The sequence below is a fragment of the Lampetra fluviatilis genome, chromosome 12 (assembly GCF_964198595.1).
Source record: "Lampetra fluviatilis chromosome 12, kcLamFluv1.1, whole genome shotgun sequence".
In the NCBI taxonomy this organism is placed as follows: Eukaryota; Metazoa; Chordata; class Hyperoartia; order Petromyzontiformes; family Petromyzontidae; genus Lampetra; species Lampetra fluviatilis.
In genome coordinates this window covers 8106811-8132670 of record NC_136286.1, presented here as the reverse complement: position 1 = coordinate 8132670, position 25860 = coordinate 8106811, and the positions used below count along the sequence as shown (strand labels likewise).

The 25860-nt window shown below is 48.5% G+C and overlaps 1 protein-coding gene across 1 annotated transcript in view; it reads left to right on the top strand.

Moving 5' to 3' along the window:
• ATP6V1B2 (ATPase H+ transporting V1 subunit B2) overlaps nucleotides 1-18082 on the top strand; it is a 40003-nt gene extending 21921 nt beyond the window's left edge. Inside the window, exons 4-14 of the mRNA XM_078861567.1 lie at nucleotides 2270-2363; nucleotides 2819-2896; nucleotides 4396-4535; nucleotides 5054-5155; nucleotides 5774-5871; nucleotides 9133-9256; nucleotides 10115-10265; nucleotides 13116-13198; nucleotides 13771-13875; nucleotides 14553-14682; nucleotides 17865-18082. Coding sequence (XP_078717693.1) covers nucleotides 2270-2363; nucleotides 2819-2896; nucleotides 4396-4535; nucleotides 5054-5155; nucleotides 5774-5871; nucleotides 9133-9256; nucleotides 10115-10265; nucleotides 13116-13198; nucleotides 13771-13875; nucleotides 14553-14682; nucleotides 17865-18010 — 1251 coding nt within the window. The 3' untranslated portion in view covers nucleotides 18011-18082. The remainder of the gene's footprint in view (nucleotides 1-2269; nucleotides 2364-2818; nucleotides 2897-4395; nucleotides 4536-5053; nucleotides 5156-5773; nucleotides 5872-9132; nucleotides 9257-10114; nucleotides 10266-13115; nucleotides 13199-13770; nucleotides 13876-14552; nucleotides 14683-17864) is intronic.
• Nucleotides 18083-25860: the final 7778 nt, after the last annotated feature.

Here is a 25860-nt window from a genome sequence, read left to right as displayed (position 1 = left end):
GGTAAAAAATGAAATTAAAATTAATACAAATAAAACAATAAAAATCACGACGTTTCGGAGGCAACACAAGTCTCCGTCATCAGGTGGGACCGTCACAGCCAGATTTGCTGCATCAAGTGAGGGAGGGATTCAAGATGTAAGCTCTTATCATCATCACCTTTTTCACAATTATCACTAGCATCGCATTCATCTTCATCATAAGCTGCGGTCTATCATTGACTGATCCGTATCATCATCCCGCAGAGATCAGTCAAATAAGCACGGCTGCAGAGTACCACTTAGTAGAAACATTAAACAAATTAACAAAAACAACTCAACACATTCGTCAATAACACCGTGGCCTTAAAAAGGTAACGTATTTAACAGGCGACATTTAGGGGGAAATGGCCCTTCAACATTGCAAATGAATGTCCTACCTCCCTGGAGAAGGTCCAAATAAAACAAACGTAATCTTCTGATCTTTATCATACTTCACCCCACTGGTCAATGTGGATTAGTGAAGGGGGTCATCCAGGACCGTTTCGGATGTCACTGGAGGCCAGTGGTGTTCGCCGTGCACCGAGCGTGGAACTCGGATCGCCCCGGTTCACGGTGCAGCAGCGCCCCAACCGCTACGTGCACACCGCCGCCCCACCCAGAACGCGCACTTTACTGAACTAAATTATTTCCTAAACGCATTATAAGACGGAAGAAGTATAATGCGCGCAATTAAGCGTGACGCAAATGACATTTAATTACCGCATGACATTTACACGAACGCGGCTCAATTTGCATATCCCGGCACTGACGGTAACAAAGGTGCACCTGTCCTGCCTGCCCCAGTGCCAAGCGGGGTGTGTGGTGGTGGTGGTGGTGGAGAGGGGGGGGTGGTGGTGGTGGAGAGGGGGGGTGGTGGTGGTGGTGGAGATGGGGGGTGGTGGTGGAGAGGGGTGGTGGTGGTGGTGGTGGAGAGGGGGGGAGGGTGGTGGTGGAGAGGGGTGATGGTGGTGGAGAGGGGTGGTGGTGGTGGTGGAGAGGGTGGGTGGTGGTGGTGGTGGTGGAGACAAGGGGGGGTGGTGGAGAGGGGGGGTGGTGGTGATGGTGGAGAGGGGGGGTGGTGGTGGTGGAGAGGGGGGGGGTGGTGGTTGTGGAGAGGGGGGTGGTGGTGGTGGTGGTGGTGGTTGTGGAGAGGGGGGGGTGGTGGTGGTGACGGTTGTGGAGAGGGGGAGTGGTGGAAGGCTGGTGGTGGAGGCGGGTGGGCCGTGTTTTGCCAAAGTTTGTGCGGTCCTTTCTGTTTCCAGGCAGCGCCCGTTTTATTATGATTTCTTTCATTATTTCTGCCCGTCTGTAAGGCCATCTGTGGGCTGATTGCTCAGTGAGCAAGAAGGGTTTGGGCAAAAGGTTTCTCTGGCCATTAAATTAGGCACGCGAGCGAGCGGGAGCGAGTGGGCGAGCGTGGGTTTGGAGGGAGCGACGGGGCCCCCCACGCTAACCTCCCAGAGACCCTCGCTTGGCTGGCGGCCAAGTGCCCGCGCGCGCCAGTGCGGGGCCCTTCACGGCGCGCCTCATTTGTCACCTCGCCTCTGATCTCGCCAAAGTTTTGCCGCCCGGCGCTTTAAAAGCCATCAAGTCTATGTCGCCCCGCTCTCCCCAGACGACCGGCAAAGTGCACGGAGCAAGGGGTGTCGCGAGCTCAGGTGGCCCCCTCCCTCACTTCCCCTTTGTCCCTCCACCCCCCCCCACGACCCCCTCCACCCCCCCCCCCCGCGCTGAGAGTCGAGGTAGATGCCCCCCCCCACCCCCCCGAACGCGGGCGTGAACTGCTCCGGCGAAAGCGACGAGGGTGCACGTCATCGTCATGACGATTGTAATTATTGTGATGTGCAGCCGGAGCGATGAATTAATAGCTGAATGATAATTAAAACGAAGTGGGGGGGGTGGGGGAGGGGCGGCTCAGGGTGGGGGTGCGAGTGAAAGATATTGATTTAGCATGGCCACCGATGACATTCTGAGTCGAATCAACAGCACCGTGCCTCCTAGAGGATTTGAATGTGTATAGGGCAATTGATTGCTTCGCTGACAATTCAAGGCTGTCTGCTTTTTGCTTTCCTTTGCTCAGTGCAGCGCCGTGCTGTTATTTATAGTCAACTCTTCACTGATAGATGAGGAACCTTCCCTGTCCAAATCCCAATCTCCCAGCGTCCTGTCTGAGCCAGGCGTGCCACCTGACCACTCACGCTTCCTCTGGGGGGGTGGGGTGGTTGCTGTTGCCCGCTCTGCACCACCGCAGGTATTCGAAGGCACGTCGGGGATCGATGCCAGGAAAACCACCTGCGAGTTCACCGGGGACATCCTTCGGACGCCCGTCTCCGAGGACATGCTGGGTCAGTCGCCCCGGCCGGGCTGTTTCCGTGTTTACGGATATTTGCGACTGTGATTGCGTCCACCTCGTCAGTTGTGGCGACGGGATAGCGGGACTATGGGACAGCGGGGTGACAAGATAGTGGGGCGATGGGATAGCATGGTGAAAGGATAGTGGGATTATGGGATAGCATGGTGAAAGGATAGTGGGATTATGGGATAGCATGGTGAAAGGATAGTGGGATTATGGGATAGCATGGTGAAAGGATAGTGGGATCATGGGATCGTGGGACTACAGGATAGTGGGACTACGAGATAACATGGTGATGGGATAGCGTGACTACGGAATAGCGGGATGATGGAATAGCATGACTACTGGACAACTGACTATGTAATAGCGGGGACTACGTGAGCGTCGCCCATGATTTTCAGCTTTTAGAGACGTTAAGTGATTGTGGAAAATGTGCCTCCGATGCAGGTCGAGTGTTTAATGGCTCGGGAAAGCCCATCGACAAAGGCCCTCCGGTGCTCGCAGAGGATTATTTGGACATCATGGGTAAGTGCTCGCTGCATGGATGGGACAGGTTGGGAGTCTCAAGTCTCCCTGCAACTCAATTGGAGCCTTTTGTGTGTCACTGTGCGTAATCGCGTGCTGCGCTCTAAGAGTTTTGCGAGCCAGGAAGAGAGTCCTTTTAAGAAAAGTATCTTCTGCTTTTTATCACTTGATGTCGTGTTAAACATTGAACTGGCCAGGTGTTATTTCGTATTCTAAGTGAGATTTCCCCTTTTCCGTTGTGTAATATTTGAAATTGCTGTCAGAGGATGAACGGCAAAACGTAGGGAGAGGAAAGTTGTTGTGCCACAAATTCGTGGCGTGTTGTATTATGCTCGCCAACTCTGCTGTATTCAGAATAATAACACCGTGGCCTTTCAATGAAAACATATATAATTGACGACGTTTCGGGAAATGACCCTTCTTCATAGCACATAAATTGTGCACGTGCTAAATGTCACCGATTCTATCGTTTTCCTGTTAAGGCCACGCTGCTGTTGATGAACGTGTAGAGTTATTTTTGTGAATTGAGCTGGTTCACCACTGTCAACGCCGCGGCACCAAATGCGTAGTCAGATTTTTCTTTAGAGGTCTACCTTAGGGTAGTGAAATTATATGTAGGAGGATTTGTTTTTTGAGTGCGTGTTGTTGTTTTGAAAACTGGAAAAAAACATTCCAAAATAAATTCTTACAAATATTTTTCTGGTAAGCAAATAATAAATAACAGGAATCGTGAAAAGTTTTCCCATTATTTTATGCAATCCTTACATTTTGTTGGTACTATGCTCTCACTTGTGTGGTCCTTTTATTCCATATCACAATAATTAATACATTTCAGCCCTTTTACACTCCACTGCTAGATGAAGGCAGAGTGATTTGACCATACTTCCCCACACTTGTCAGTGCGGGTTGGTGAAGGGAAGAGCCCCAGAACCGGTTCAGACATCGCTCGCCACTGATGTCAGCCATGGCCAGGAATCAAACTCAGGTTTCTCCATCCATAGAGCAGTGCACCACTGCTCCCCTGTTCTCTCTTCCATTGACTCGAAACTGAGCAAAGTTTTGTTTTTTTTGGCCAGTGAACTTTAGTTCAAATTTTTTTTAATATCTACCTAAGCATTCACAGAATACACTAAAAACCGTTGTACAGCGGAAGCCTCACATAAGCACACCCATTGTGTGAGCAAGTCCAGGTGTGCATATATCTACAGTGTGCTTGTGTGTTGCTCCTAAACCAGTGTAACACCAGTGCAATGTAATCATGCACGACATACAGGAGATCGGGTGATTACATAAGCGCTCTTCATGTATCCAATTTCCCACGGGATATGGTTTTGGAATACGTACGCATGTTGAACTTCTTTCGCGCCGTACGTAGCCAACCGTGCAAATCGTAGGTGGGTACATATGGAAAAGTGTGTGATGGAATTTGCGAAAGGAAACACCGTAACAAACAATACTCCCCTTGGCGTGTTTGTCCCCGTGCGCTTTGACTGGGCCAGGCCAGCCCATCAACCCCCAGTCCCGCATTTACCCCGAGGAGATGATCCAGACGGGCATCTCGGCCATCGACACCATGAACAGCATCGCCCGCGGGCAGAAGATCCCCATCTTCTCCGCGGCCGGCCTGCCCCACAACGAGGTCCGTCCACAGCTTCACCCCCCTCACCATTCAGGGGCGCCACGGTGGCGAGATGTTAACTACCTCGCCCGGTTTACAGGAGGTCGTGGGTTCGATTACAACCCTGTAGGTTGGGTTGCACGACCACAGTCGCATTACTGTGCCTTGTCTTTAATTTGCCGTTCGTGAAGGAGATGTGCACACCCACCTGTTGATGTTCTCATATCATCGCATGGACAATTGCAGTGTACACATTAAAACATTGCTATGCGTTTTGCATGGAAACGTGTTAAAGATTTGTTCCACTTACAGAGAATGCAGGCATGTGACAACATCATTCAATAAATGTATTTAATTGAACTTTACGCTCACAATAAATCACTTACTTTTTCCTCCCTCCAGTGTCTAGAGGATTGGAGGCTGCAGAGTGAACCAAGCATCATGAGTCGATTACGATGAGTGTGGTGCACGATGGATCTGCTCTGGATGCAATGTGGATTGCGTGAGATCGGTTTGCGGTTGTGGCGTTGTCTGCGTAGATCGCGGCTCAGATCTGCCGCCAGGGCGGTCTCGTCAAGCAAGGCAAGGACACGATGGACTACAGCGATGACAACTTCGCGATCGTCTTCGCTGCCATGGGCGTAAGTGTCGCTTTCATTTTGGGTTTTTTTGTTTGGCATCAGCCCCTCGTCAACCACGCCCATTGAGCATCTCTAAAGCCGTCAAGATGATGGTGATTATCAGGGCACGAAGTATGCATTTGGTTTGTGTTCTTACTGTAACAGGTAAAAGGCACAGCCCTGCAATTTCTTGCTTACGCCACTGATGCGAGAAGGGCCTTCACGAGTGCGAGCTCTGGAGACAGCCCCTCTAAGCGATGGTTGGCCTACTCTTCCACACTGGCCAGATGTGTTGGAAGAGGTGGAAATACCCACAATTTACCCCCATCTCCCCCCCCCCCCCACACGCGTCTTGTCGATCACACAAATGTGCTGGGCCAAATTATACCCCTGGGTGAACAGAGGCGGTGGGGCGGGGGGGTGGAATTTAAGAAACTTGCAGCGTTGTTTCAACTGCCGAGCCAGGAATTTGAATTCAACTGGCGACCCCTGGATTGCAAGTCGAGTGTGTTGACCATTAGACTGTGCCGCACCGGGAGATGGAATCGAACGAGAGAACCTGGATTGCGAGTCCAGTGCGCTGCTAACCACTCCACCACAGCAGTATCTAGCCGTATGGAATCGTGGTTCATTCCCTAGGTGAACATGGAGACTGCGAGGTTCTTCAAGTCGGACTTTGAAGAGAACGGCTCCATGGACAACGTGTGCCTGTTCCTCAACCTGGCCAACGACCCCACGTGAGGACCTCCTACACAATGCAGACCACAACACCCTCTCTGCATCCTGAATGTCATCTCCACCCCTTTGTATCATCTCCACCACCCTAATATCATCTCTTCCACCCTAATAACATCTCCACCACCCTCGTATAATCTCCATCACTTTTGTATTATTGCCACCACCCTAATATTATCTCCGCCATTCACTTCTCATGAACACCACGGGCTTACGATTGTTTTACTAGAAGGGTGTCTGTCGCATTGCTGCATGCCGCATGAAAAAAATATCGAGGATTGGCCAAACATGTAAAAAACGTTTTCTTGGTATTTTATATTCTTGGGTTTTTTCGGTAAAGTCACGTAGGTAAAAAATTAAAATTAAAATTAATGTGGCCTCCGAAACGTCGTGATTTTTATTTTATTTTTATTTTACTTTTTATTAATTTTATTTTTTTTACCTACGTGACTTTACCGAAAAAACCCAAGAATATGAATCCTCGCAGTCACGAAAGCTTCAAATCTAAAATTGGTATTTGATAACAAAAATATATAAATGGGATTTTCTTTGGTCGCTTGACAGTGGCACTCACAATCATGAAGTTTACAGTCCCTGGTCATTCCTCATGCCATGTCAGTGTTGGTGGGGTGGGGGGGGTTGTTTGGCCTTACTTCACCACGGTGGCCAGTGCGGGCTGGTGATGGTAAGGTGGCAGGGAGGGCATGGCCGATTTCATTAATAACTCGCCACTGATATTAGCTGTGATCAGGCATCATCAAGGCAAGGCACCACTCCGCTATTCCTGATGCAATCATGTGGCTCAACGACCTCGATGTGAAATGATAGCTGTTGCTTTTCATCAATATCATTCATGGCAAGAAGAAGTTGGTCTAAACTATAAAATGTAGTCTTTGGGTCTTTCGGTAAAGTGACGTAGATAGAAAATGGCCGAGGACTGCCTAGCTCTGCGATCTTACATATACTTGCAAATTGACTTGCAAATTCCATCTCTATCCCCGCCCACTTACCCTTGGGTTGTACCCTTCTCAAACCTGTATAACCTCTGGCTGCAGTAGCTCTCTCGCTACATGTCTTCCTGCCTCAGCAGTCCGCCTGTTGTATTTTTTTACCTGAAAACGATTGCTTGTGTTGCGATCAAAACGTCGTGATTTTTTATTACTTTATTATTTTTCTACCTACGTGACTTTTACCGAAAGACCCAAAGAGTCTGAATTCCTGCAGTCACGAAAGCTTTACGTCAAGAGATAAAATGTAGCTTTTATAAACCATGATCCATGAACAGCGATTGCCATTTCTACATGACTCCTGACATCGGAGCTGCAAGTCAGTTGCTGTTGTTATGTTACCGACAAGTAACGCTCAGCCTGCCACGTTGTTGATTCTAGATTTGAAGCTTTCGTGACTGCAAGGATTCATATTCTTGGGTTTTTTCGGTAAAGTCACGTAGGTAAAAAAATTTAATTAATAAAAGTAAAATAAAATAAAAAATTAAATTAAATCACGACTTGATACAGCTATCGTGCTGTGACGGTTCCACCTGAAGACGGAAGCTGTTGCCTCCGAAACGTCGTGATTTTATTTTATTTTTATTTTATTGTACTTTTATTAATTTACATTTTTTACCTACGTGACTTTACCGAAAAACCCAAGAATACGTTGTTGATTAATGCCGCAGTCGGACAAGCTCGAGCAACGACTGCGCACACATCTCATTAGCGAGAGTGAGTCTGTGTATTCCTGTTGCATCGCGATTTGCGATCGTCCTTGAGCCACGCGGAGCGCAAAGTGACGAACGCCGCGGACGCGAGCAGGACCGACGCCACAAACAACGCGGCCACATCCCCGCAGAAACCCTCGAGTCATTTCCCTTCACGCAAACAATTTGGTGTTTTTACTGATGAGCGGATACGTTCATAATGCGTGCAATGTTCATTTGCGTCTCATTAGTGTTTGTTCGTGTTTGGGGGGTAATCTTTATCATTCGAGCAGACTGGAAAGGCAACAATGTGAAAGTATAATTGGTTATATTTTTCGATTTAAAGCTTTCATGACTGCAGGGATTCATCTTCTTGGTTCTTTCGGTAAAGTCACGTAGAAGGGAAAAAATAAAATAATAAAAATAAAACATAATAAAATTATTCTCACGACGTTTCGGCCACAACGCAAGCAGCCGTCATTCAGACGCTGTCTCCCGACAGACCTGGTCTTCACCTGAGGACGGCTGCGTGCGTTGTGGCCGAAACGTCGTGAGAATTATTTTATTATGTTTTATTTTTATTATTTTATTATTTCCCTTCTACGTGACTTTACCGAAAGAACCAAGAAGATGGTTATATTTTTTTTACGAACAAATGTTTCCCTTCCAAGCCTCCTCTGGTGGCTGCGTTTGCAAGCCGAGTGGCATTCTCAACTCGCAGGTGCCTTGTCTGGCTCGCGTTCAGCACCAACACTGCAAAGCACCACGCGTTATTGGGGTATGAGGTTTAACTCCCCTCCCCTCATCATGGTCATTCTATTAGTTGTCGTCATTCAGGATCACGGTTTGATTAAAGATTCGATCCATAATAGCCTGCCATTATTGCATAGTTTTATACGTTAGCTTACATCCAAAATGAGCATATGATTTACATGTCATGTCGGCAAACCAGAAATCAGTGACTCTTATACACACGATTGGATTGCTCGTATCATTTTCCTTGAGGATCGATATTGATCGATTAACCAATAACGTCCACATGAAGCACCCATTGCACACGTAGTGATAATTAAGCAGCCAGATTGATTTTACGTGCTGCGTATATGAAGGCAGTGTAGGTGCTGAACGAACATTCCAGGATTTATTTAGTATATGTATAGTATAGTTACTTGATGCCTTAATAGTGGAGTGCACGAACTAAACTAAACTTTTTTTACTTTTACCAAGCAAGGCCCACTGAGCTTTGTAGCTCTTTTTCAGAAGCGACCTGGCGACGACAAAGTGGCTTATCGTGTGAAAATGTACAGCGGCCAAACACTCTGAACGCGTGACGTTGATTCTAATTGTGGAAGGGAAAAACCGGAGGACCCGGAGAAAAATCCACGCGACCACGGGTGTGAACACGCAAATTCCAAATATACGGGCGCCCTCCTGTATACGAGGCGAGGTAGGGTACATCTCGCCCCCATGACGCCACTCACCACCGCTGCGCCCCAGTAATCTAACAAAGTGTCGACATGTCTCTGCCCCGCGTGGATGGGCCGTGACGCTCGCGGCTCCCCAGGATTGAGCGCATCATCACGCCGCGCCTGGCGCTCACCACGGCCGAGTTCCTCGCGTACCAGTGCGAGAAGCACGTGCTCGTCATCCTCACCGACATGAGCAGCTACGCCGAGGCGCTGCGTGAGGTGAGCCGAACCTGTGCTCGCTCGCACGCACGCACCACCACTCGCCACCGCTCGGCATTCCCGTACACGCACGCACGCGTCTGCACGCAGTACCGCCCAGCACTCCCGTAGACAGACACATCCACGCACACACACCACTGTGCACTACTGCCGTGCCCTGTAATAGATAACGATCCCCCTTGCAGCCCTAAACAGGCTGTTGGGACACGTGCTGTCAGTGAGCGTCTATGAGGGCCGGCATGGCACACAAGGGGTGGCCAACATGATACCCGGCCGCCTTTGTCTCCCCAGTGCTGATGCTTACATGCCGCACCGGGTACTCATTTAAGGCTGAGTTAACACCCAGGACCAGTTCATATATTCTCTCCGCTACTATTTCTGGTAGCCAGTGGGAATCTTAACTCGGGGAGTTGGGGTTCTTAGCACAGTGCAATAACCACTACATGCTTGTTCCCACCACTGCGTATATGCGTACACACACAAGAAACAAAGATTCCCAAAATAACTTGAACAGACTGTTGGGGCAAGTGCTATGAACGAGCACCTATGAAAGCCGGTAGGGCACACGAGGGCGTGGCTGAACAAAGGCGACCCATGCCTGGGCACCTTTGTCTCCACAGTGGCGATGTTTACACACCATACCAGGTGCTGATTTGAGGCTGAGTCGACCTAGGGCAGGCCCAGGACCGGTTCAGATAATCGTCACTGGGTGTTCGCCGTAAGCGGGAATCGAACCCAGGTCGTGAGGTTCGTAGCGCAGCGCGCTAACCGCTACACTACCGCTCCCCACACACGCGCACACACACACACACACGTACTTACACACGCACACTCGTGTGTGCTCGCGCTCGCACCCAGGTGTCGGCGGCTCGCGAGGAGGTCCCGGGTCGCCGTGGCTTCCCCGGTTACATGTACACCGACCTGGCGACCATCTACGAGCGTGCGGGCCGCGTGGAGGGCAGGAACGGCTCCATCACCCAGATCCCCATCCTCACCATGCCCAACGACGGTAAACGCGCGCTCACCTGCAAACCAGAGGTCGCAATCAGGTACCCGATACCTGTACCCTACCTGATACCCGGCTACTCATACCCGGCCGGGTACGGGTAGGCCGTGAGTCATTGGTGAGTCACCGTTTGTCACTCATTTCCCAACGTCTTGTCTCTTCTCACAATTCAAGTTCCTAGAATCAACCCACCCGCGCCTGCAACATGGCTTCATTCCAGAGGTCGCAATCAGGTACCCGATACCCGTACCCTACCCGATACCCGGCTACTCGTACCCGGCCGGGTACGGGTACCCGCTTGCGACCCTGGTGCGGCCGGGTACGGGTAAGGAATCAAAACCCGTTTGCGACCTCTGCTGCAAACTCACCTGTGGCCTCGTCCCTTGGGAACTCGCCTGACGCCACTCCTCAGTGCCGTCACCCGTGCACTCAAATGCAAATTCACCCGTACGGAAGTAAACTTGAGTTTGTCGAACCAGGTGAGAACTCAAGAGATGAGGAGGATGAGCCTCGTTTGCAAGAGTGATTTGGGTCACCAAGTTCACCAAAGTGATAACGGAAAAACAAATGATATAGATGTAGGGGTGATATGCGCTGGCAGTAGGGATCGTGGGGCAGCGCGTGGTGATTGGCTGTGTAGTGGTGACGCGCGCTGACAGTGATGGATCGTGTGGCAGCGCGTGGTGATTGGTTGTGTGCGCTGACACAAGCTGGAAAAAGGGATCGTGTGGCAGCGCGTGGTGATTGGTCGACTAGGGTGGGTGCTCACATCGCGGTCCGCATAGGCTCCGTCTCCTCGGGAGCGGAGGGCTATATAAGGCGGTGCGCGCGGGCGCTCGGGGAGTTGGTGACCAGTGAAGACGGAAGACGGAGGAGGAAGAGATAGGGCCCTGAGACACCTAGTCCCGCTGTCCTTGTAAGGACCGGGACCCTGTGTGGCTCAGAGGCGGGACCTTGGGACCCGGGGCCGGACGTCCGTGTGAGGGCCGGGCCGCGGGACCCAGTGGTCGTGACCCATACCCAAGCTGGGGTGGGTCTGTAGGTTCCCCCGGATGCTACGGGGCTGGAATGCCTGTGTGTGTGTAGCCGGGTGGAACGTGTAGCGTGAGCTGTAGTGACCACACGTGTTATTGTGGCAAGACAAGTGTTAATAAAGTGTGCTACCCGTCAAGTGGTCTCCCGCCGTAATTTACAATACTACATAGAGTACAGAAATGAAGCAAATGTAAATCAGCGCAAACACAGCAGACTCACACGAGTGCATCGTGATAGTCTTGTGTCTGATCCGAGCCCAATTTTGATCCTCGTCCTAGTTCGACTTCTGGTAGAGGATCAGCTATCCACACTCACCTATTCATTCATCAACACATTCATCTATACACTCACCTGTGCATTTATCTACGAGCTCACCTGGGGATTCCTCTTCACGCTCACATGCTAAGCTACCTGCCAGGGCACCTGGCGCAGCCACCACCGCTGATTCCGCTCTCTAACCTCACGGCACCGATAATCACACAGATCCGTGTCCTCACATAGCTCAGCATGGTGACATATGGTCAACTCCCATGACCAACTCGACATGGGGAGACCTTCATCCAGCAGTGTATTGGCAAAGGGCAAATTTTTTTTTATTTGTTCATTGTATTATTTCTGCTACTGGTGCTGCGACGAGTTGAACTGTAAGATAAATAATGGTATTATTATTAATATTATTATACTGTGGTTTGTAAGGTGTTAATTTGACCAATACATCAATATGTTTGGACATACTTGCAAAGGAACCTAATTGACTCTTTATTCAGGCTTCGCTGGCAGACTGAATCATTTATTGTTAACAGCTCCAAACAAAAGGACATTTGCTCTGTGCCTTGGCGCTCCGGGATCACCTGTTGCCAGAGAGGCACAAGTGAGCTCGTAGATCAGCAAGAGCAGGCGGCGAGATGCTACCTACCTCGCCTGGTCGCGGGTTCGATCCCGACCCTAACGCCTGTATATTTGAAGTTTGCACGTCTCTCCCCCGTGGTCGCGTGGATTTTTCTCCGGGCAACTCCAGTTTTTCCCCCCACTATTTAGAATCAACCGTGCGTTTAGAGTGTTTGACTGCGAGACATTTCCACGTGATAATTCACTTCCTTGGGCTATCGTTTGTGGCCAGGTCGCTTCTTAAAAAGAGCTGTATAGCCCAGTGGGTCTTACCTGGGAAATTATAGCGTAGTTTATAGTTTAGTTTAAAAATAAAAATCCTTAAAGTGTCACAGTTGATCAATGAGCCCGCGAGCTCGAGTTAGAGGTGATGCCCTGAAATGTCTTTTTTTCACGACCACTGGCAGAAGGGCATCCACTAGCGGGAGATCTCGCGAGCCCCTTTCAGAGAGAGTGTGTGTTTTGGCCTACTCTTCCACGCTGGCCAGACGTCTCGAAAGAGGTGGAAGTACCCACACTTTACCCAACCGCGCACGTGACCTGCCCATCGACTGACTGCGGTGACCCCATTTATACTGCTCATTGGGATTTAAGAAGCTTACTCATCATTTACGTGCTGTGAAGATGGCCCTTTTTCCCCAAAAACATGACCTATTATATATATATTTTGCTCCTCTTAAGGCCACAGTGTTATTGACGAATGTATTGACTTTTTCATTATTTTAACTGTCACACCGAGAGCCCTAATAGAACTGGCAACCGACCTCTAGATTGCAAACCGAGTGTGGCAACAACGACACCCCCCCTGGACACGTACCACTGAATCCCTTTTGTTCAGTGTCACAGTGTCCGCCAAGGTGTTGCTGTCGCTTGTGATGTGATGTGATGGCTCCTCGTGTCCGCCTCCTTTTGTCTCCGCTTTTTCCAAAGACATCACCCATCCCATCCCGGACTTGACTGGGTACATCACGGAGGGGCAGATCTATGTTGACAGACAGCTACACAACAGACAGGTGAGACACGGGTTCGCAGGGTCAGGCGGTGATAATGGTGGTGGTGATGTTGAGGGAGGAGAAGGAGGATGAGGATTTTAGAAAGTGTTCTACCACTGTGACTTGTTTCGGTGACCTTATTTTGATTGATAAACAATTTTTAAAAAACGGTTCTTAAACTAATCCAATCATTCCTCTGCTGTTGATGTTGGTGATAGTGATCATGGTAGTGCAGCTACGAACCGGCGACCCAAGTTCAATTCCCGCTCACGGCCAACACCAGTGACGATTATCTGAAGAGGTTTTGGACCTCCCCTAGATCTACTCAGCCTCAAATGAGTGCCTGGTGCAGTGTGTAAACATTGCCACAAAGGCGGTCGAGCGTGGTGCTGGCCACCCACTCGCCCCCTTATGTAGCGTGTCGGCACTCATGAACAGAACTTGCCCCAACGGTCTGTTGAGGCCAAATGGGGGCTATTTGTCTTTGGTGGTAATAATCACAATGATAATGATTACGATGGTAATAGTAGTAGTTGGTATAATGGTGTTGGTGATATTGACGATGACGATGACGATGTTGATTGTGTTTGTAGATCTACCCTCCCATCAACGTGCTTCCCTCACTGTCTCGTCTCATGAAGTCGGCCATTGGGGAGGGGATGACCAGGAAGGATCACTCGGATGTCTCAAACCAGCTGGTCAGCCTCGCACGATGACCCACCCACACATCTCCGTACAGCGTGTCAAAACGAATGATAATCGCGCGACGGTGCGTCGATTTGGCGATTAAAATCAATTCGTTGCGTCAAGTCGTTGCAAATATCTATTCCCGTATTTGCCAGATTATAAGACGTTCCGGAAAGTGTGGCGCACACAGTAAACTTGTGCCCAGTGTAAATAAAGACTCACAAATGTGGTTTCACACACCGCACCTACTGCATCAGAAGATGCACCGCCGACTTTTGCTCTTAAATACTGGGGGAAACGTGCGTCTTATAATCAGGAGAATGTGGTCCTGCCTTTGCGAGGTATGAGAAGGGACTCGCGTGATCGGTGTAGGCACGAGCACACATTTCATTTCACATCATCGCCTGCGTGCTGCATTACCTTCATCATTTGGTGTTGAGTTTTTCGATTTTGAGCCGAACAGCTCTCCGATGGGCTTTCGCCTTGTACCGTATCTCGTTCGGCACGACGTCCGACGTTTCATGCAAAGTCCAGGGATCTTCCTCAGTGCCTGAATATTCAGTTCATGTAAACCTAAAACACGTACAGCAGTACGGTAAAAACCTACGCGGTGGATAAGCAGAATTTGGCAGTCGAGAAAGCGTCTGTATGTCCCGTGTGTGTGTCCCGTGTTTGCGTGCGTGCGCAGTACGCGTGTTACGCCATCGGCAAGGACGTCCAGGCCATGAAGGCCGTCGTGGGGGAGGAGGCGCTCACTCCCGATGACCTCCTCTACCTCGAGTTCTTGCAGAAGTTCGAGAAGACCTTCATCGCCCAGGGTGAGAGAGCGGTCCCCGACCTGCGTCACGCGAGGCCGCACACTCGTGCTTTTCGCCATCGTGCACAAAGACAAAGATCCCTCGCGTAGCCTTAACAGACTGTTGGGGCAAGCGCTGTTAGCAAACACCTAGGAAGGCCGACACGGCACACGAGGGGGGTGGGTGGCCAAGATCACGCCCGGCCGCCTTTGTCTCCCGAGTGGCGATGTTCACACATCGCACCTGGTACTCATTTGAGGCTGAGTCAAACTAGGAGAGGTCCATGACCGATTCTGATAATTGTCACTGGTGTTGGCCATAAGCGGGTATCGAACTTGGGTGGCCGGGTTCGTAACGCAGCATGCTAACCACTACACTACCGCTTCCACACACACACACACCATCATCAAGCATCATCAGCAATCATCATTAGCTCCCTGCTGGATAAAGGCCTCTGCAAGCCATTGACATTCCTCTCCGTTCTGAGATGCATCAATCCACCCAGCACCTGCACCCGAGCTGATTTACATTCATGATAAATACTCTACACATTCGTCAATAACACTGTGGCCTTGAAATAAAAATAAATGTGCCTAATAGGTGACGTTTAGGACAATGGCTCTTCTTCATAGCACATCAGTGGTCAATGGATTAATTTAACTGCTTTACATTCCTGAGGTGGATAAATCTGAGAAGTTTAAATGTGAGGAACACACGTATACATCCAAAACGAGTAGAATGAAACTAGATGGGGATACGGTTTGTCTAGCACTCAGCAACAGAGCTATGTCTGAAGGGAATGCTGGACGAGCATTCAGTTCTGTCGGATGAACGGTATTTTAGTTCAACGTGAGGTGACCTCCTATGAGTTTCTGTTTTCCCGCGTGTATTCCGCTTGTGCACGACCGCCAACGAAAGCATCGGCGAATAATAACGTTCACACAAGTTGGGCTCAATTTCCCACCGAATATTTTCCATGTCGCTGGTAGACTGAGCCGCCCGTACTAGCCATCTGTGAGAGAGAGAGAGCCCTCATAGCTCATCGGATTTCTCCAGGATATATAAAGAGCCTGTCTCACTGTGACTGCAGTAGGTAGGCATGTGACTCGTAAGTAGCCATAGACATAGCAAGAGGTGTACTGGATGTGGTGTGACGGGTGTGTACGTACTTTCGCGGTCACCAACCCGAACAGAGCCGACTTAAAATAAGCCCAGCCGTGCAAGCATCCCAATTAAAAAAGAAAGCCTGCGTTGTTTTGTTTTGAATATGATTTGGTAATCGCGCATGCATTTTGATGTTTTTGTGCCTTTTACACATCAGCTCCTCGCTTAATCTAGGAATCAGGCTCGTGTGAAACCAGATCATGCACATTGTGATTTGTGGTTGTCCCATTGGGTTTATGTTTTAGTGGTAACATTTCACCAGAAGCACCTTTCTGTTTTAAGCGAAGGCTAATATTAGACCATAAAGTAGGTGCAGGGAAACGTTTTACTTACCGAGGGTCGGATCAGACTTTCAAATACCTTTGGTGCGCCAAAGATCCCCCTTACATCCTTAACAGATGTGTGGGGCAAGTACTGTTAGCCAGCATCGATGAAAGCCGGCAGGGTACACAAGAAGGTGGGTGGCCAGCACCTCGCCTGACCACCTTTGTCTCCCAAGTGGCGATGTCTACACGCCACACCGGGTACCCGTTTGAGGCTGCGTCGACCTAGGCCCAGGACAAGTTAAGATATCAACGTCACTGGTGCTTTTCCGCGAGTGGGTATCGAACACGGGTCACCGGCTCCGTAGCGCAGCGGACTACCCGCTACGCTGCCGCTACCCACACATTAAGACGAACACACCATCTTCTTGGTTCTTTCGGTAAAGTCACGTAGAAGGGAAGTAATAAAATAATAAAAATAAAACATAATAAAATAATTCTCACGACGTTTCGGCCACAACGCAAGCAGCCGTCCTCAGGTGAAACCAGGTTTGTCGAGGCGACAGCGTCTGAAACCAGGTCTGTCGAGGCGACATAGTCTGAATGACGCTGTCTTCCCGACAGACCTGGTTTCACCTGAGGACGGCTGCTTGCGTTGTGGCCGAAACGTCGTGAGAATTATTTTATTATGTTTTATTTTTATTATTTTATTACTTCCCTTCTACGTGACTTTACCGAAATAACCAAGAAGATGAATCCCTGCAGTCACGAAAGCTTTAAATCGAAAAAAACGAACACACCAGTCACGTCTAATACTGCATGAGACCCTTGAAGTGGCAGAAGTGAATGAGTGTGGTGCTATTATTAGACACACAGTATGTTGACAGGTCTAAAATATTCCCCTCCAGCACCTGATCAGGGTGGCTAAGATGCTCGCAGTGATGGAACAATATTGCCACGGCCATAGTTAGAGGTTTTCTGGATATGGTGTGCCGGGTGCAGAAATATGATCATACAACACTATGAGATCTCTTTTACCAGTGGCAAAATATAGTAGTAGGTTTTTACCCTTTTAAACTGGTACAAAACTGACATACAAGTCATGGTGGAGCATCATGAATCATGCTTATCAATGCATTTTAACCAAGTGCTATAGATATATATCAAGGTTATTTTTATTATTATACATAGCAAACGTTTTGTGTTTACATACTATGCACTTTTTAAGAATATTACACGGAGGTGGTCATGGTGATGGGACATCATATATGACATCTTCAATGCTGGTTACTAAGTAACTTACTTTCAACATTGTTATAAAATTGGAGCTTGGCCATCCTCCCTCAAGGGTATATAAAACGAGTTCCACTTTTTCTATTTAAAGTTTTCGTGACTGCAGGGATTCATATTCTTGGTTCTATCGGCTGCTTGTGTTGTGGCCGAAACGTCGTGAGAATTTTATTTTATTATGTTTTATTTTTATTATTTTATTATTTACCTTCGACGTGACTTTACCGAAAGAACCAAGAAGATGAGTTCCACTTTGTTGGGAAGTCAACAGTGGTTACCCTATAGATATAGCCTCACTCCCAACAAAGTAATGTGGATTTTCCACAACGGGCTCAGGGCCGTAAACAAGAAGTAAGCACTTCATCAATGCTAATTCGAAACAGCATTCACTTTGACGTCTTGACTTTGCGACGAATATCGACATCGATATGGCGGCGACGACGATACGTTGCCACCCCTCATGCTCGCTCCGTTCGCTCGGCCCAGGCGCGTACGATAACCGCACCATCTTCGAGTCGCTGGACATCGGCTGGCAGCTGCTGCGCATCTTCCCCAAGGAGATGCTCAAGCGCATCCCGCAGAGCACCATCGCCGAGTTCTACCCGCGCGAGACCAACTCCGCCAAGCTGTGACGCGTGCCAGCGGGTCCCACCGCCACCTCTGTCGTCACCGCAGCCTCTGCCAATGTTGCGTGATTGAACGGAGGCGGGGGGGGTGGTCGGACTGAGAATTGATGGACAGGGAGAGGGGGAGGGCGGCACACGAGTGAGTGAGGGAGTGGGGTGAGGCGCACGAGTGAGTGAGTGAGTGGGGTGAGGCGCACGAGTGAGTGAGGGAGTGGGGTGAGGCGCACGAGTGAGTGAGGGAGTGGGGTGAGGCGCACGAGTGAGTGAGGGAGTGGGGTGAGGCGCACGAGTGAGTGAGGGAGTGGGGTGAGGCGCACGAGTGAGTGAGGGAGTGGGGTGAGGCGCACGAGTGAGTGAGGGAGTGGGGTGTGGCGCACGAGTGATGAGGGAGTGGGGTGAGGCGCACGAGTGAGTGAGGGAGTGGGGTGAGGCGCACGAGTGATGAGGGAGTGGGGTGAGGCGCAGGAGTGAGTGAGTGAGGGAGTGGGGTGAGGCACAGGGGTGAGTGAGTGAGTGGGGTAAGGCATCTGTCTGCCCGTTTTGTCAAAGTGCCATCCTTTGCCCCCACCCCCCCCCAGGCACCCTCTTAAGCCGGTTGTCACGTCCCCCGGATTAGCGTCGGGGTCAGACACACTCGCTTCGACGCAAATGTTGCCGTGACCCTGCGCTTACTCTGACCTCACTCTCAACCCTCTTACATACATACATACAAACAGACGTGCGTGCGCACATGTGCGTGCGTGTGTGCATGCGCACTTGCTTGCTCCTGTGCATGCTCGCGTGCGTGCGTGCGTACGTGCGTGTGTGTGCGTGTGTGCGTGCGTGCGTGTGTGCATGTGTGCGTGCGTGCGTGTGTGCGTGTGTGCGTGCGTGCGTACGTGCGTGTGTGTGTGCGTGTGTGCGTGCGTGCGTGTGTGCATGCGTGCGTGCGTGTGTGCGTGCGTGCGTGTGTGCGTGCGTGTGTGTGTGTGTGCTCACCACCACCCACCTCGCCCCCCCCCCCGTGCATGTTCCAACGGATAGAGTTTTTATTTCGAGTAGCGTAATAACGTCGTGTGGCTGGTTGTTCCGTGTGCTTAGCGACTCTCCGTGTGCATGCACGGCGCTGCGGGCGATGACGGTGTGCTGTGTGGCAGCTGGGAAGCCTGCCCCATACATTTGTGTTCTCAATGTAATTTTTATATGCGGTGCATGCATATGAGGGGTGGTGAATCAAAGGTTTAGGGTATGAAAGTGAGTCACGGCAAATAAAAAATGAAAAGGGCACGGCTTCGGCGAGGCTTATGGATTATTCCCATTAATTCTTAAAATTATTTATGTCAACAGAAATTGTAAAAAGACGGTAAAAAAAAATGTCTTCATTTGAATCGATGTCCTTTTTTGTCACCAATTGCAAAAAAATGGTAAAACGGCTTCTCACTCGCGTCGTGCATTTGTTTCTTTCCACGTGACATTGCCTGTGGATCACGGCTGATAATGGTGATGTTCAGGTTTAACACCAAGTGCCAATTGTACGTGTTTCAGAATGGAGAAGTTGGGTCATGTTAGGAGGGTTGTATGCATTGTGCCTGTGATTACTTTTAATGTCCCCTGTTCTAAAATATTTTGATTCGCATTCTCCATGTATAGAACATATACAAATTTCCGCATTAATGTCCTCTGTTGATGAAACAATATATACAAGAAGACACATATTCTACAAACATTTCAGGCGATTGCTTTTCGAGTCAACGTGAGTGAGAGGTGCATTCGTGCTGAACCCTGGTGATAGCCGACATCACCTCCAACAACAGCACCTCCAGCAACATAACAAATACATGCAGCCTATACATTTGACGTAAACAGACCCGTGCACAGACCAGCAACACCTCTTCAGCATATCGTTTGCCAACGATGCAAGGCCAACGTAGAAGTGTCAAGCTCCCCTTTTCAATGAATTGCGATCAGAAAGAATAACGTAAGTTCCGTCCTATGGCAGTGCATTATTATATCCCATTGTGCTTCGAGGCACAGTTCAACATGTGGGTGCAGTTTCACAATGTACACAGTTCAAACGTATGCGGATGTCTCCTCGTATGTTGCCCTGCATGCCATCCAGCATCAGCAGCAACGGCGGTGATTCAGAGTTCGGATATATTTAAATAAAAAAAGCAAGACCGTTTATGCACGAGTGCTTTATTGAACGACGTTTTTCTCCCTTTCAATTTCATTCCGATTGTGCTCTCGGGTGTCCTGCGATAAAGAATCGAGTCCATGGAAGCAAAAACCGTAGAGCTACTTCTGAGATCCATTCAAGTGACCGCTGGTCCGCCTGTAGTCACACCTATGGCATTTAGCCAAATTGATAATAGAGGTTTTTTTGGGGGGATTAGATCGCTTAAATATATAAATGTGTTGTTAAAAACCCGCCACCATCCGACACAGCCAACTAGTAAGGGCTGTCACGTAAACAGACGTGGCCAATTCGTCACGAGTACAGCACACGGGTGTGTTGGAGAGCCAAGCCACAACATTTACAATCTGAATACCGAGTTGTTGAACCGAATTGAATTCGACGAGACCATCAACTTTTCTGCACTTGAAACCTCACACATTGCTTGGTTCATGGCGCAGTGCGCTAACCGCCGCAACCACCGGCTCCCCCGACAATCCCGCAGCATCCGTACTAATTTAACGCGGAAGGTTTTCATGTCCAATCGAAACGGTTGGGAGCCAAAGCAACAAACACCCCCCCCCCCACACACCCACACACACTCGAGGGGAAGCTAAGGTTTCCGCGAGCGAGAGCCGCAAAGGGTACAACAAAAGTAATTTTCACGATAACACAAAAAACCCGAAGCCCCGCCATGCTCAATTTGCGCGTGGTACTGCGTGATTGTTGGAAGAGGCCAACACGGTCCAGAAGCGGGGGGTGGAGGGGGGGAAATGCATTACGGTCCTTCAATACGTGGGGCGCGTGAGGATGATTTGCGTTCTTTTGACGACAAAGCGGGCGCCGTGCTACGAAACCCAGCCACTGGTTGCGGTCTAAACAGATGACCGGGCGCTTCTTCAGATGTGTGCGTCTGAAACACGGGGGAAGAGGCAAATGGAAGAGTGGCGACATTTCTCGCGAGTGGCTATTCATGTGGATAGGTCTTATTTTGAAGTCGCAATTTCTTTAAGATGTAGGGATGTAGGCTGTGGTAAAAAGGTAAAGGTGCAGCCTTGCAATTACTGGCTGTCGGAAGGGCTTCAACTCGAGGGAGCCCTATAGAGTGTCTGGCCTACTCTTCCACACTAGGCTATGAAACAGGGACTCAATGATGAATGATATCACGTGGTCTTTAATGTCCACGACATAGCACATGGTCCACTTCGGTGATTTCCGCTTGACTTTTGTGTTTTAGAAATAGGAGGTACATCATAGACATTGATAACATTAAATCCACGTATAATATAGTAGGACTATAGATCATCATCGACCAAGCTCGATCAACTGCTGGGTGAAAGCCGCCCGTTGTCACCATCTCCCGTGATCCAGCGATGCTGATCTCGCCAAGAAGTATAAACCATCACGTAAACTCCGGTCATCCTCGCAGCGGCTTTTGGCTGGCCATCGAACAAAAACGTTTACCGCATCGCGCGCTTTCAGATACGCTTCTGCGGCCGTCTGGAACGCGCTGTCTTCCAGCATTTGGAAGCCACTAGAGCTATGCACTTTTAAATCTAGATTGAAAACGAATTGCTTTAGAACCGCATGTGTTTTAGTTTGTTGTCCTTCCCCGAACCTCCGATTAGCACGGTTGGCTACGTACGGTGCAAAAGAAGTTCAACATACATGCAATCCACCCAGCACCTTGACGTCAGCAGAGTTCATCGCTCCATCTCATCGGTGAATGTCCACTTGTACGCGACCTATTGTTGATATCCAGTTCAACAAAACACACTTATTGACTAGTAGTAGGTTTTTCCCTTTCAACTGGTACAAAATTGACACCTTTATACACAAGGGATCATGTTTGCAATAAGGCGTACAAATACGCCTTTTGGTGTCATCTGGTCCAACACCAATGGAGACTAGGCTCTAAGAAAAGCTGTCTCGGGTGTGGACCAATCAACTTCAAGGACAGTGCATATCATTATCATTATCAGGGTTGTTTCTTTTTGTTTGTATTTTGACTGCTTGTGTTGTAGTTATTGCAAACACGATCCCTTGTATAAAGGTGTCAGTTTTGTACCAGTTGAAAGGGTAAAAACCTACTACTATATTTTGCCACTGGTATAGGAGGTTTCATAGTGTAAACACTTATTGACTATCAATATAATATACAAGTCATCTCTCTCAAAGGCTCCTTCTTGACATGTTTGACACATTCGTCTTCGGTTAGTTTTACACGTTCGAAGGAACTGGAGTAGCTGGAGAACACTGCACGCACACCAGGAGATCGCGCTCAAACAAAGGACTGAAAGCAGACACCGACTTGTCCGCAGAAGGCGTTGATCATTTAAATCAGGTTAGCAGTGTCCCACTTAATTGACAAGGAGTTAAGGGGGTGGATGGGGTGGGAGGGTATGGGATGTGTGTGGGTGAGTGGATGAAGGTGCCTCGCCCATTCACTGCTGGTTATCCGACACCTGTCAAATTTGTGACAAAATATCTAAACGGAATACGGTTAAGCTGTTTGCCTATAATCATCATCATCATCAGCTGTGGTCCATATCGGATTAAGTCGTCCTCAATCTGTCGCCATTGCTCATTGTCCTGATGATTTCACAATTTTATCTTTTTCCTGCACGCTAACTGATCTGATTGCTCATGGTCCTGATGATTTCACAATTTTATCTTTTTCCTGCACGATAACTGATCTGATTGCTCATGGTCCTGATGATTTCACAATTTTATGTTTCTCCTGCACGTAAACTGATCCCATTACTCACGGTCCTGATGATTTCACAATTCATCTCTGTTCTGCACGCTAACTAATCTCATTGCTCATCGTCCTGATGATTTCACAATTTTATGTTTCTACTCCACGCGAACTGATCCCATTACTCATGGTCCTGATGATTTAACAATTCATCTAAATAACACTTATTTCTTATGGAGAGGTGACTTCTTTTAACAGAAGGAAGGAGCAGCAATGGGCTCTCCTTTGTCTCCTGTTATAGCAAATCTGAACATGGAAAACTTTGAAACAAGAGCACTTGCCTCAAGTACATTAAAACCATCTTTTTGGTTTAGATATGTCGATGGCACTTTGGTTTTCTGGCCACATGGTAAAAATACATTTAATACATTTTTTAATCTTCTCAATGCACAAAACCCAGCCATTCAGTTTACCATGGGAATGGAGGTGAACAACACACTTCCCTTCCTGGATATTTAAGAAGCACTAAGACTGAATGGCTACAATAATGCTCAAATTAACAGAGCATTAAATGCCAAACCAAGACCGAACAACAATGCTGCTGAAAGTGATCAGATTATTAAAAAAGTTAAAATACCATATATCTCAGGAGTTCCTGATAAATTAGCCCGTGTTTTGCAAAAGCAAAACATTAAAATGAGATTTGGTAGGGTACACAAAATTGAAAAACTAGTGTCTTGTACTAAAGATGGATTACCGAAGTTATCAACAGAAGGTGTATATTGGAGCAATTGCTCATGCAGTGAATGTTATATTGGACAGACGGGACGTAACATTATCGTAAGACTGAAAGAACACCAAAGGAACATTAAATTATTCCAAACACAGCTGTCAGCAGTGGCAGAGCATGCTTGCCAACAAGGACATTGAATTGATTTTGATAACGTTGAAGTGTTATGCAGAACTAATTATTACTGGCTAAGACTAGTTAAGAGAATGAATCGAAATTGAGAAGAATTCAAATAATTTCAACCGCTGTGATAGCTACAGACTCAGCGCAGCCTGAAAGCGCATTATTAAGTAACTAATACCATCTTTGAATGGTATTATGTTTTGAATTACAAAATTGTATTTCTTCATTAAAAGCTTATATCATTTTACATCTGGAAGACTTCATTGAAAACGACATTTCGTGTGAATTTTCTCTCGTCGTTTAGTAGATGGCCTTGCTGGGGGTTTCGGTTCGATGCGGACTTTCACCTGTTTGGGATTGCGGGATCGAGATAAGGCAACATAGAGCTGCTGGCCGTGCGAGAAGACCACCGTCTGCAGATCGATTCCCACGGAATCGAACGTCTGTCCCTGTGCCTCCGTCGTTCATGCAGGGGGCGTGTAGGTTTGCAGCGCCCCCTGCATGAAAACGACGGAAAGTGCAGTGTTCATCACAGATAAAGCTGTACGCATATATTGCAACTAGGCGTTTATATGTATAATTCCTTACAGGTAAGTCACATGCTAAGTGTCTGATTACTGATCTATTACATAATTGCATTCACCCCACCCCCACCTCGCCTGTAATCTAGCCACGTGGTGGGGTTCAACAATTATGACGTCATCCTGCACTATTTAAGACCGGAAGCACGTGGATGGCTTCACTATTCTGGCAAATCGCCCGAAGATGCTGGATGTAATGTCCAACGAAACGTCACGGTTAGTCAAATTGTAAATGTTGTGGATCCACTATTCAACACACCGGTGGGTTAAAGTAGTGAACTATTTGTCTTTTGTCAACGTGACACATTTTTTACTGATTGCCGTGTCGGGTGATGGAGGCTTGCGTCACATTTTTAAATAACGCGATCTAACCCAAAAACCTTTATGAATTCATCTCTGTTCTGCACGCGAACTAAGCTAATTTATCATGGCCCTGATGAGTTCACAATTCATCTCTCTCCTGCACGCGAACTGATCTCATTGCTCATGGTCCTGATGAGTTCACAATTCATCTCTCTCCTGCACGCGAACTGATCTCAGTGCTCATTCTCCGTCGTGGTCGTCCTCTCTAGAGCCACCCTCCTCCTTTCCTTTGCCTGCCATTCCGTGCCCCATCTCGACCATCGGCTATCGATCTCTCCCTGCGATCGGCCCCAACGCGTCCCGGCCCAACATTGAGTCAATTGCTGCTGAAGAAATGCACATTCGCAGCGGGCTATTGTGGCTGATGGGATGTACACACAAATACTTTCTTATGTGGGGAGAACAACATGGTAAGGAAGTGTATTATCTATTTTGTTACTTATATTCTCCACGATGATGCCAATTATAGGCTTGTGTTACTTTCCCGAACAGTCAATATGATGGTCCGTGATTTGCGTTTGTTCCCTGATGCACGTGTTCCTCCTCTTCCTCTCACAGTGTGATTACGTGCTTATCTGCGCACTTTTCTGCCTTTGTTTATATCTATGCATTGTGTATGATTATTCCGTTGTCTATGTGTGTGCATGTCTGTGTGCATGTACCACTTTGAATAAACCTCATACAAATCCAAAACATTTTAAGCTACGGTAACTATCGAAAGCCCGTCGTCTGCAGATGTCCGTACAAAAACGCGTTTTTTTTTCTCTCCACGGCATTTCCTTTTCGAGTTATGAGCGCGAAACTAAAAAAAAACCTGCTTACGTGAACTACATAATTCAAAAACCCCTGAAGCTTAACATGGTTATGTGCACTACAAAATAAAACGTTTCTCCGCTCGCCGCGAGGACCAACCGTCGGCCTAGCAACGGCATCCCTAGCAACAGAAGTCCCTAGCAACAGATGTCCCTAGCAACAGAAGTCCCTGGCAACAGAAGTCCCTAGCAACAGAAGTCCCTGGCAACAGAAGTCCCTAGCAACAGAAGTCCCTGGCAACGGCTGGTCCAGGGCGTCAGATGAGAAGCATCAGGGAGCCCGGGCGGTTCAACGAGGTAAGAACGAGAAGTTGTGAGCGATTGAATGAGGGTGGAA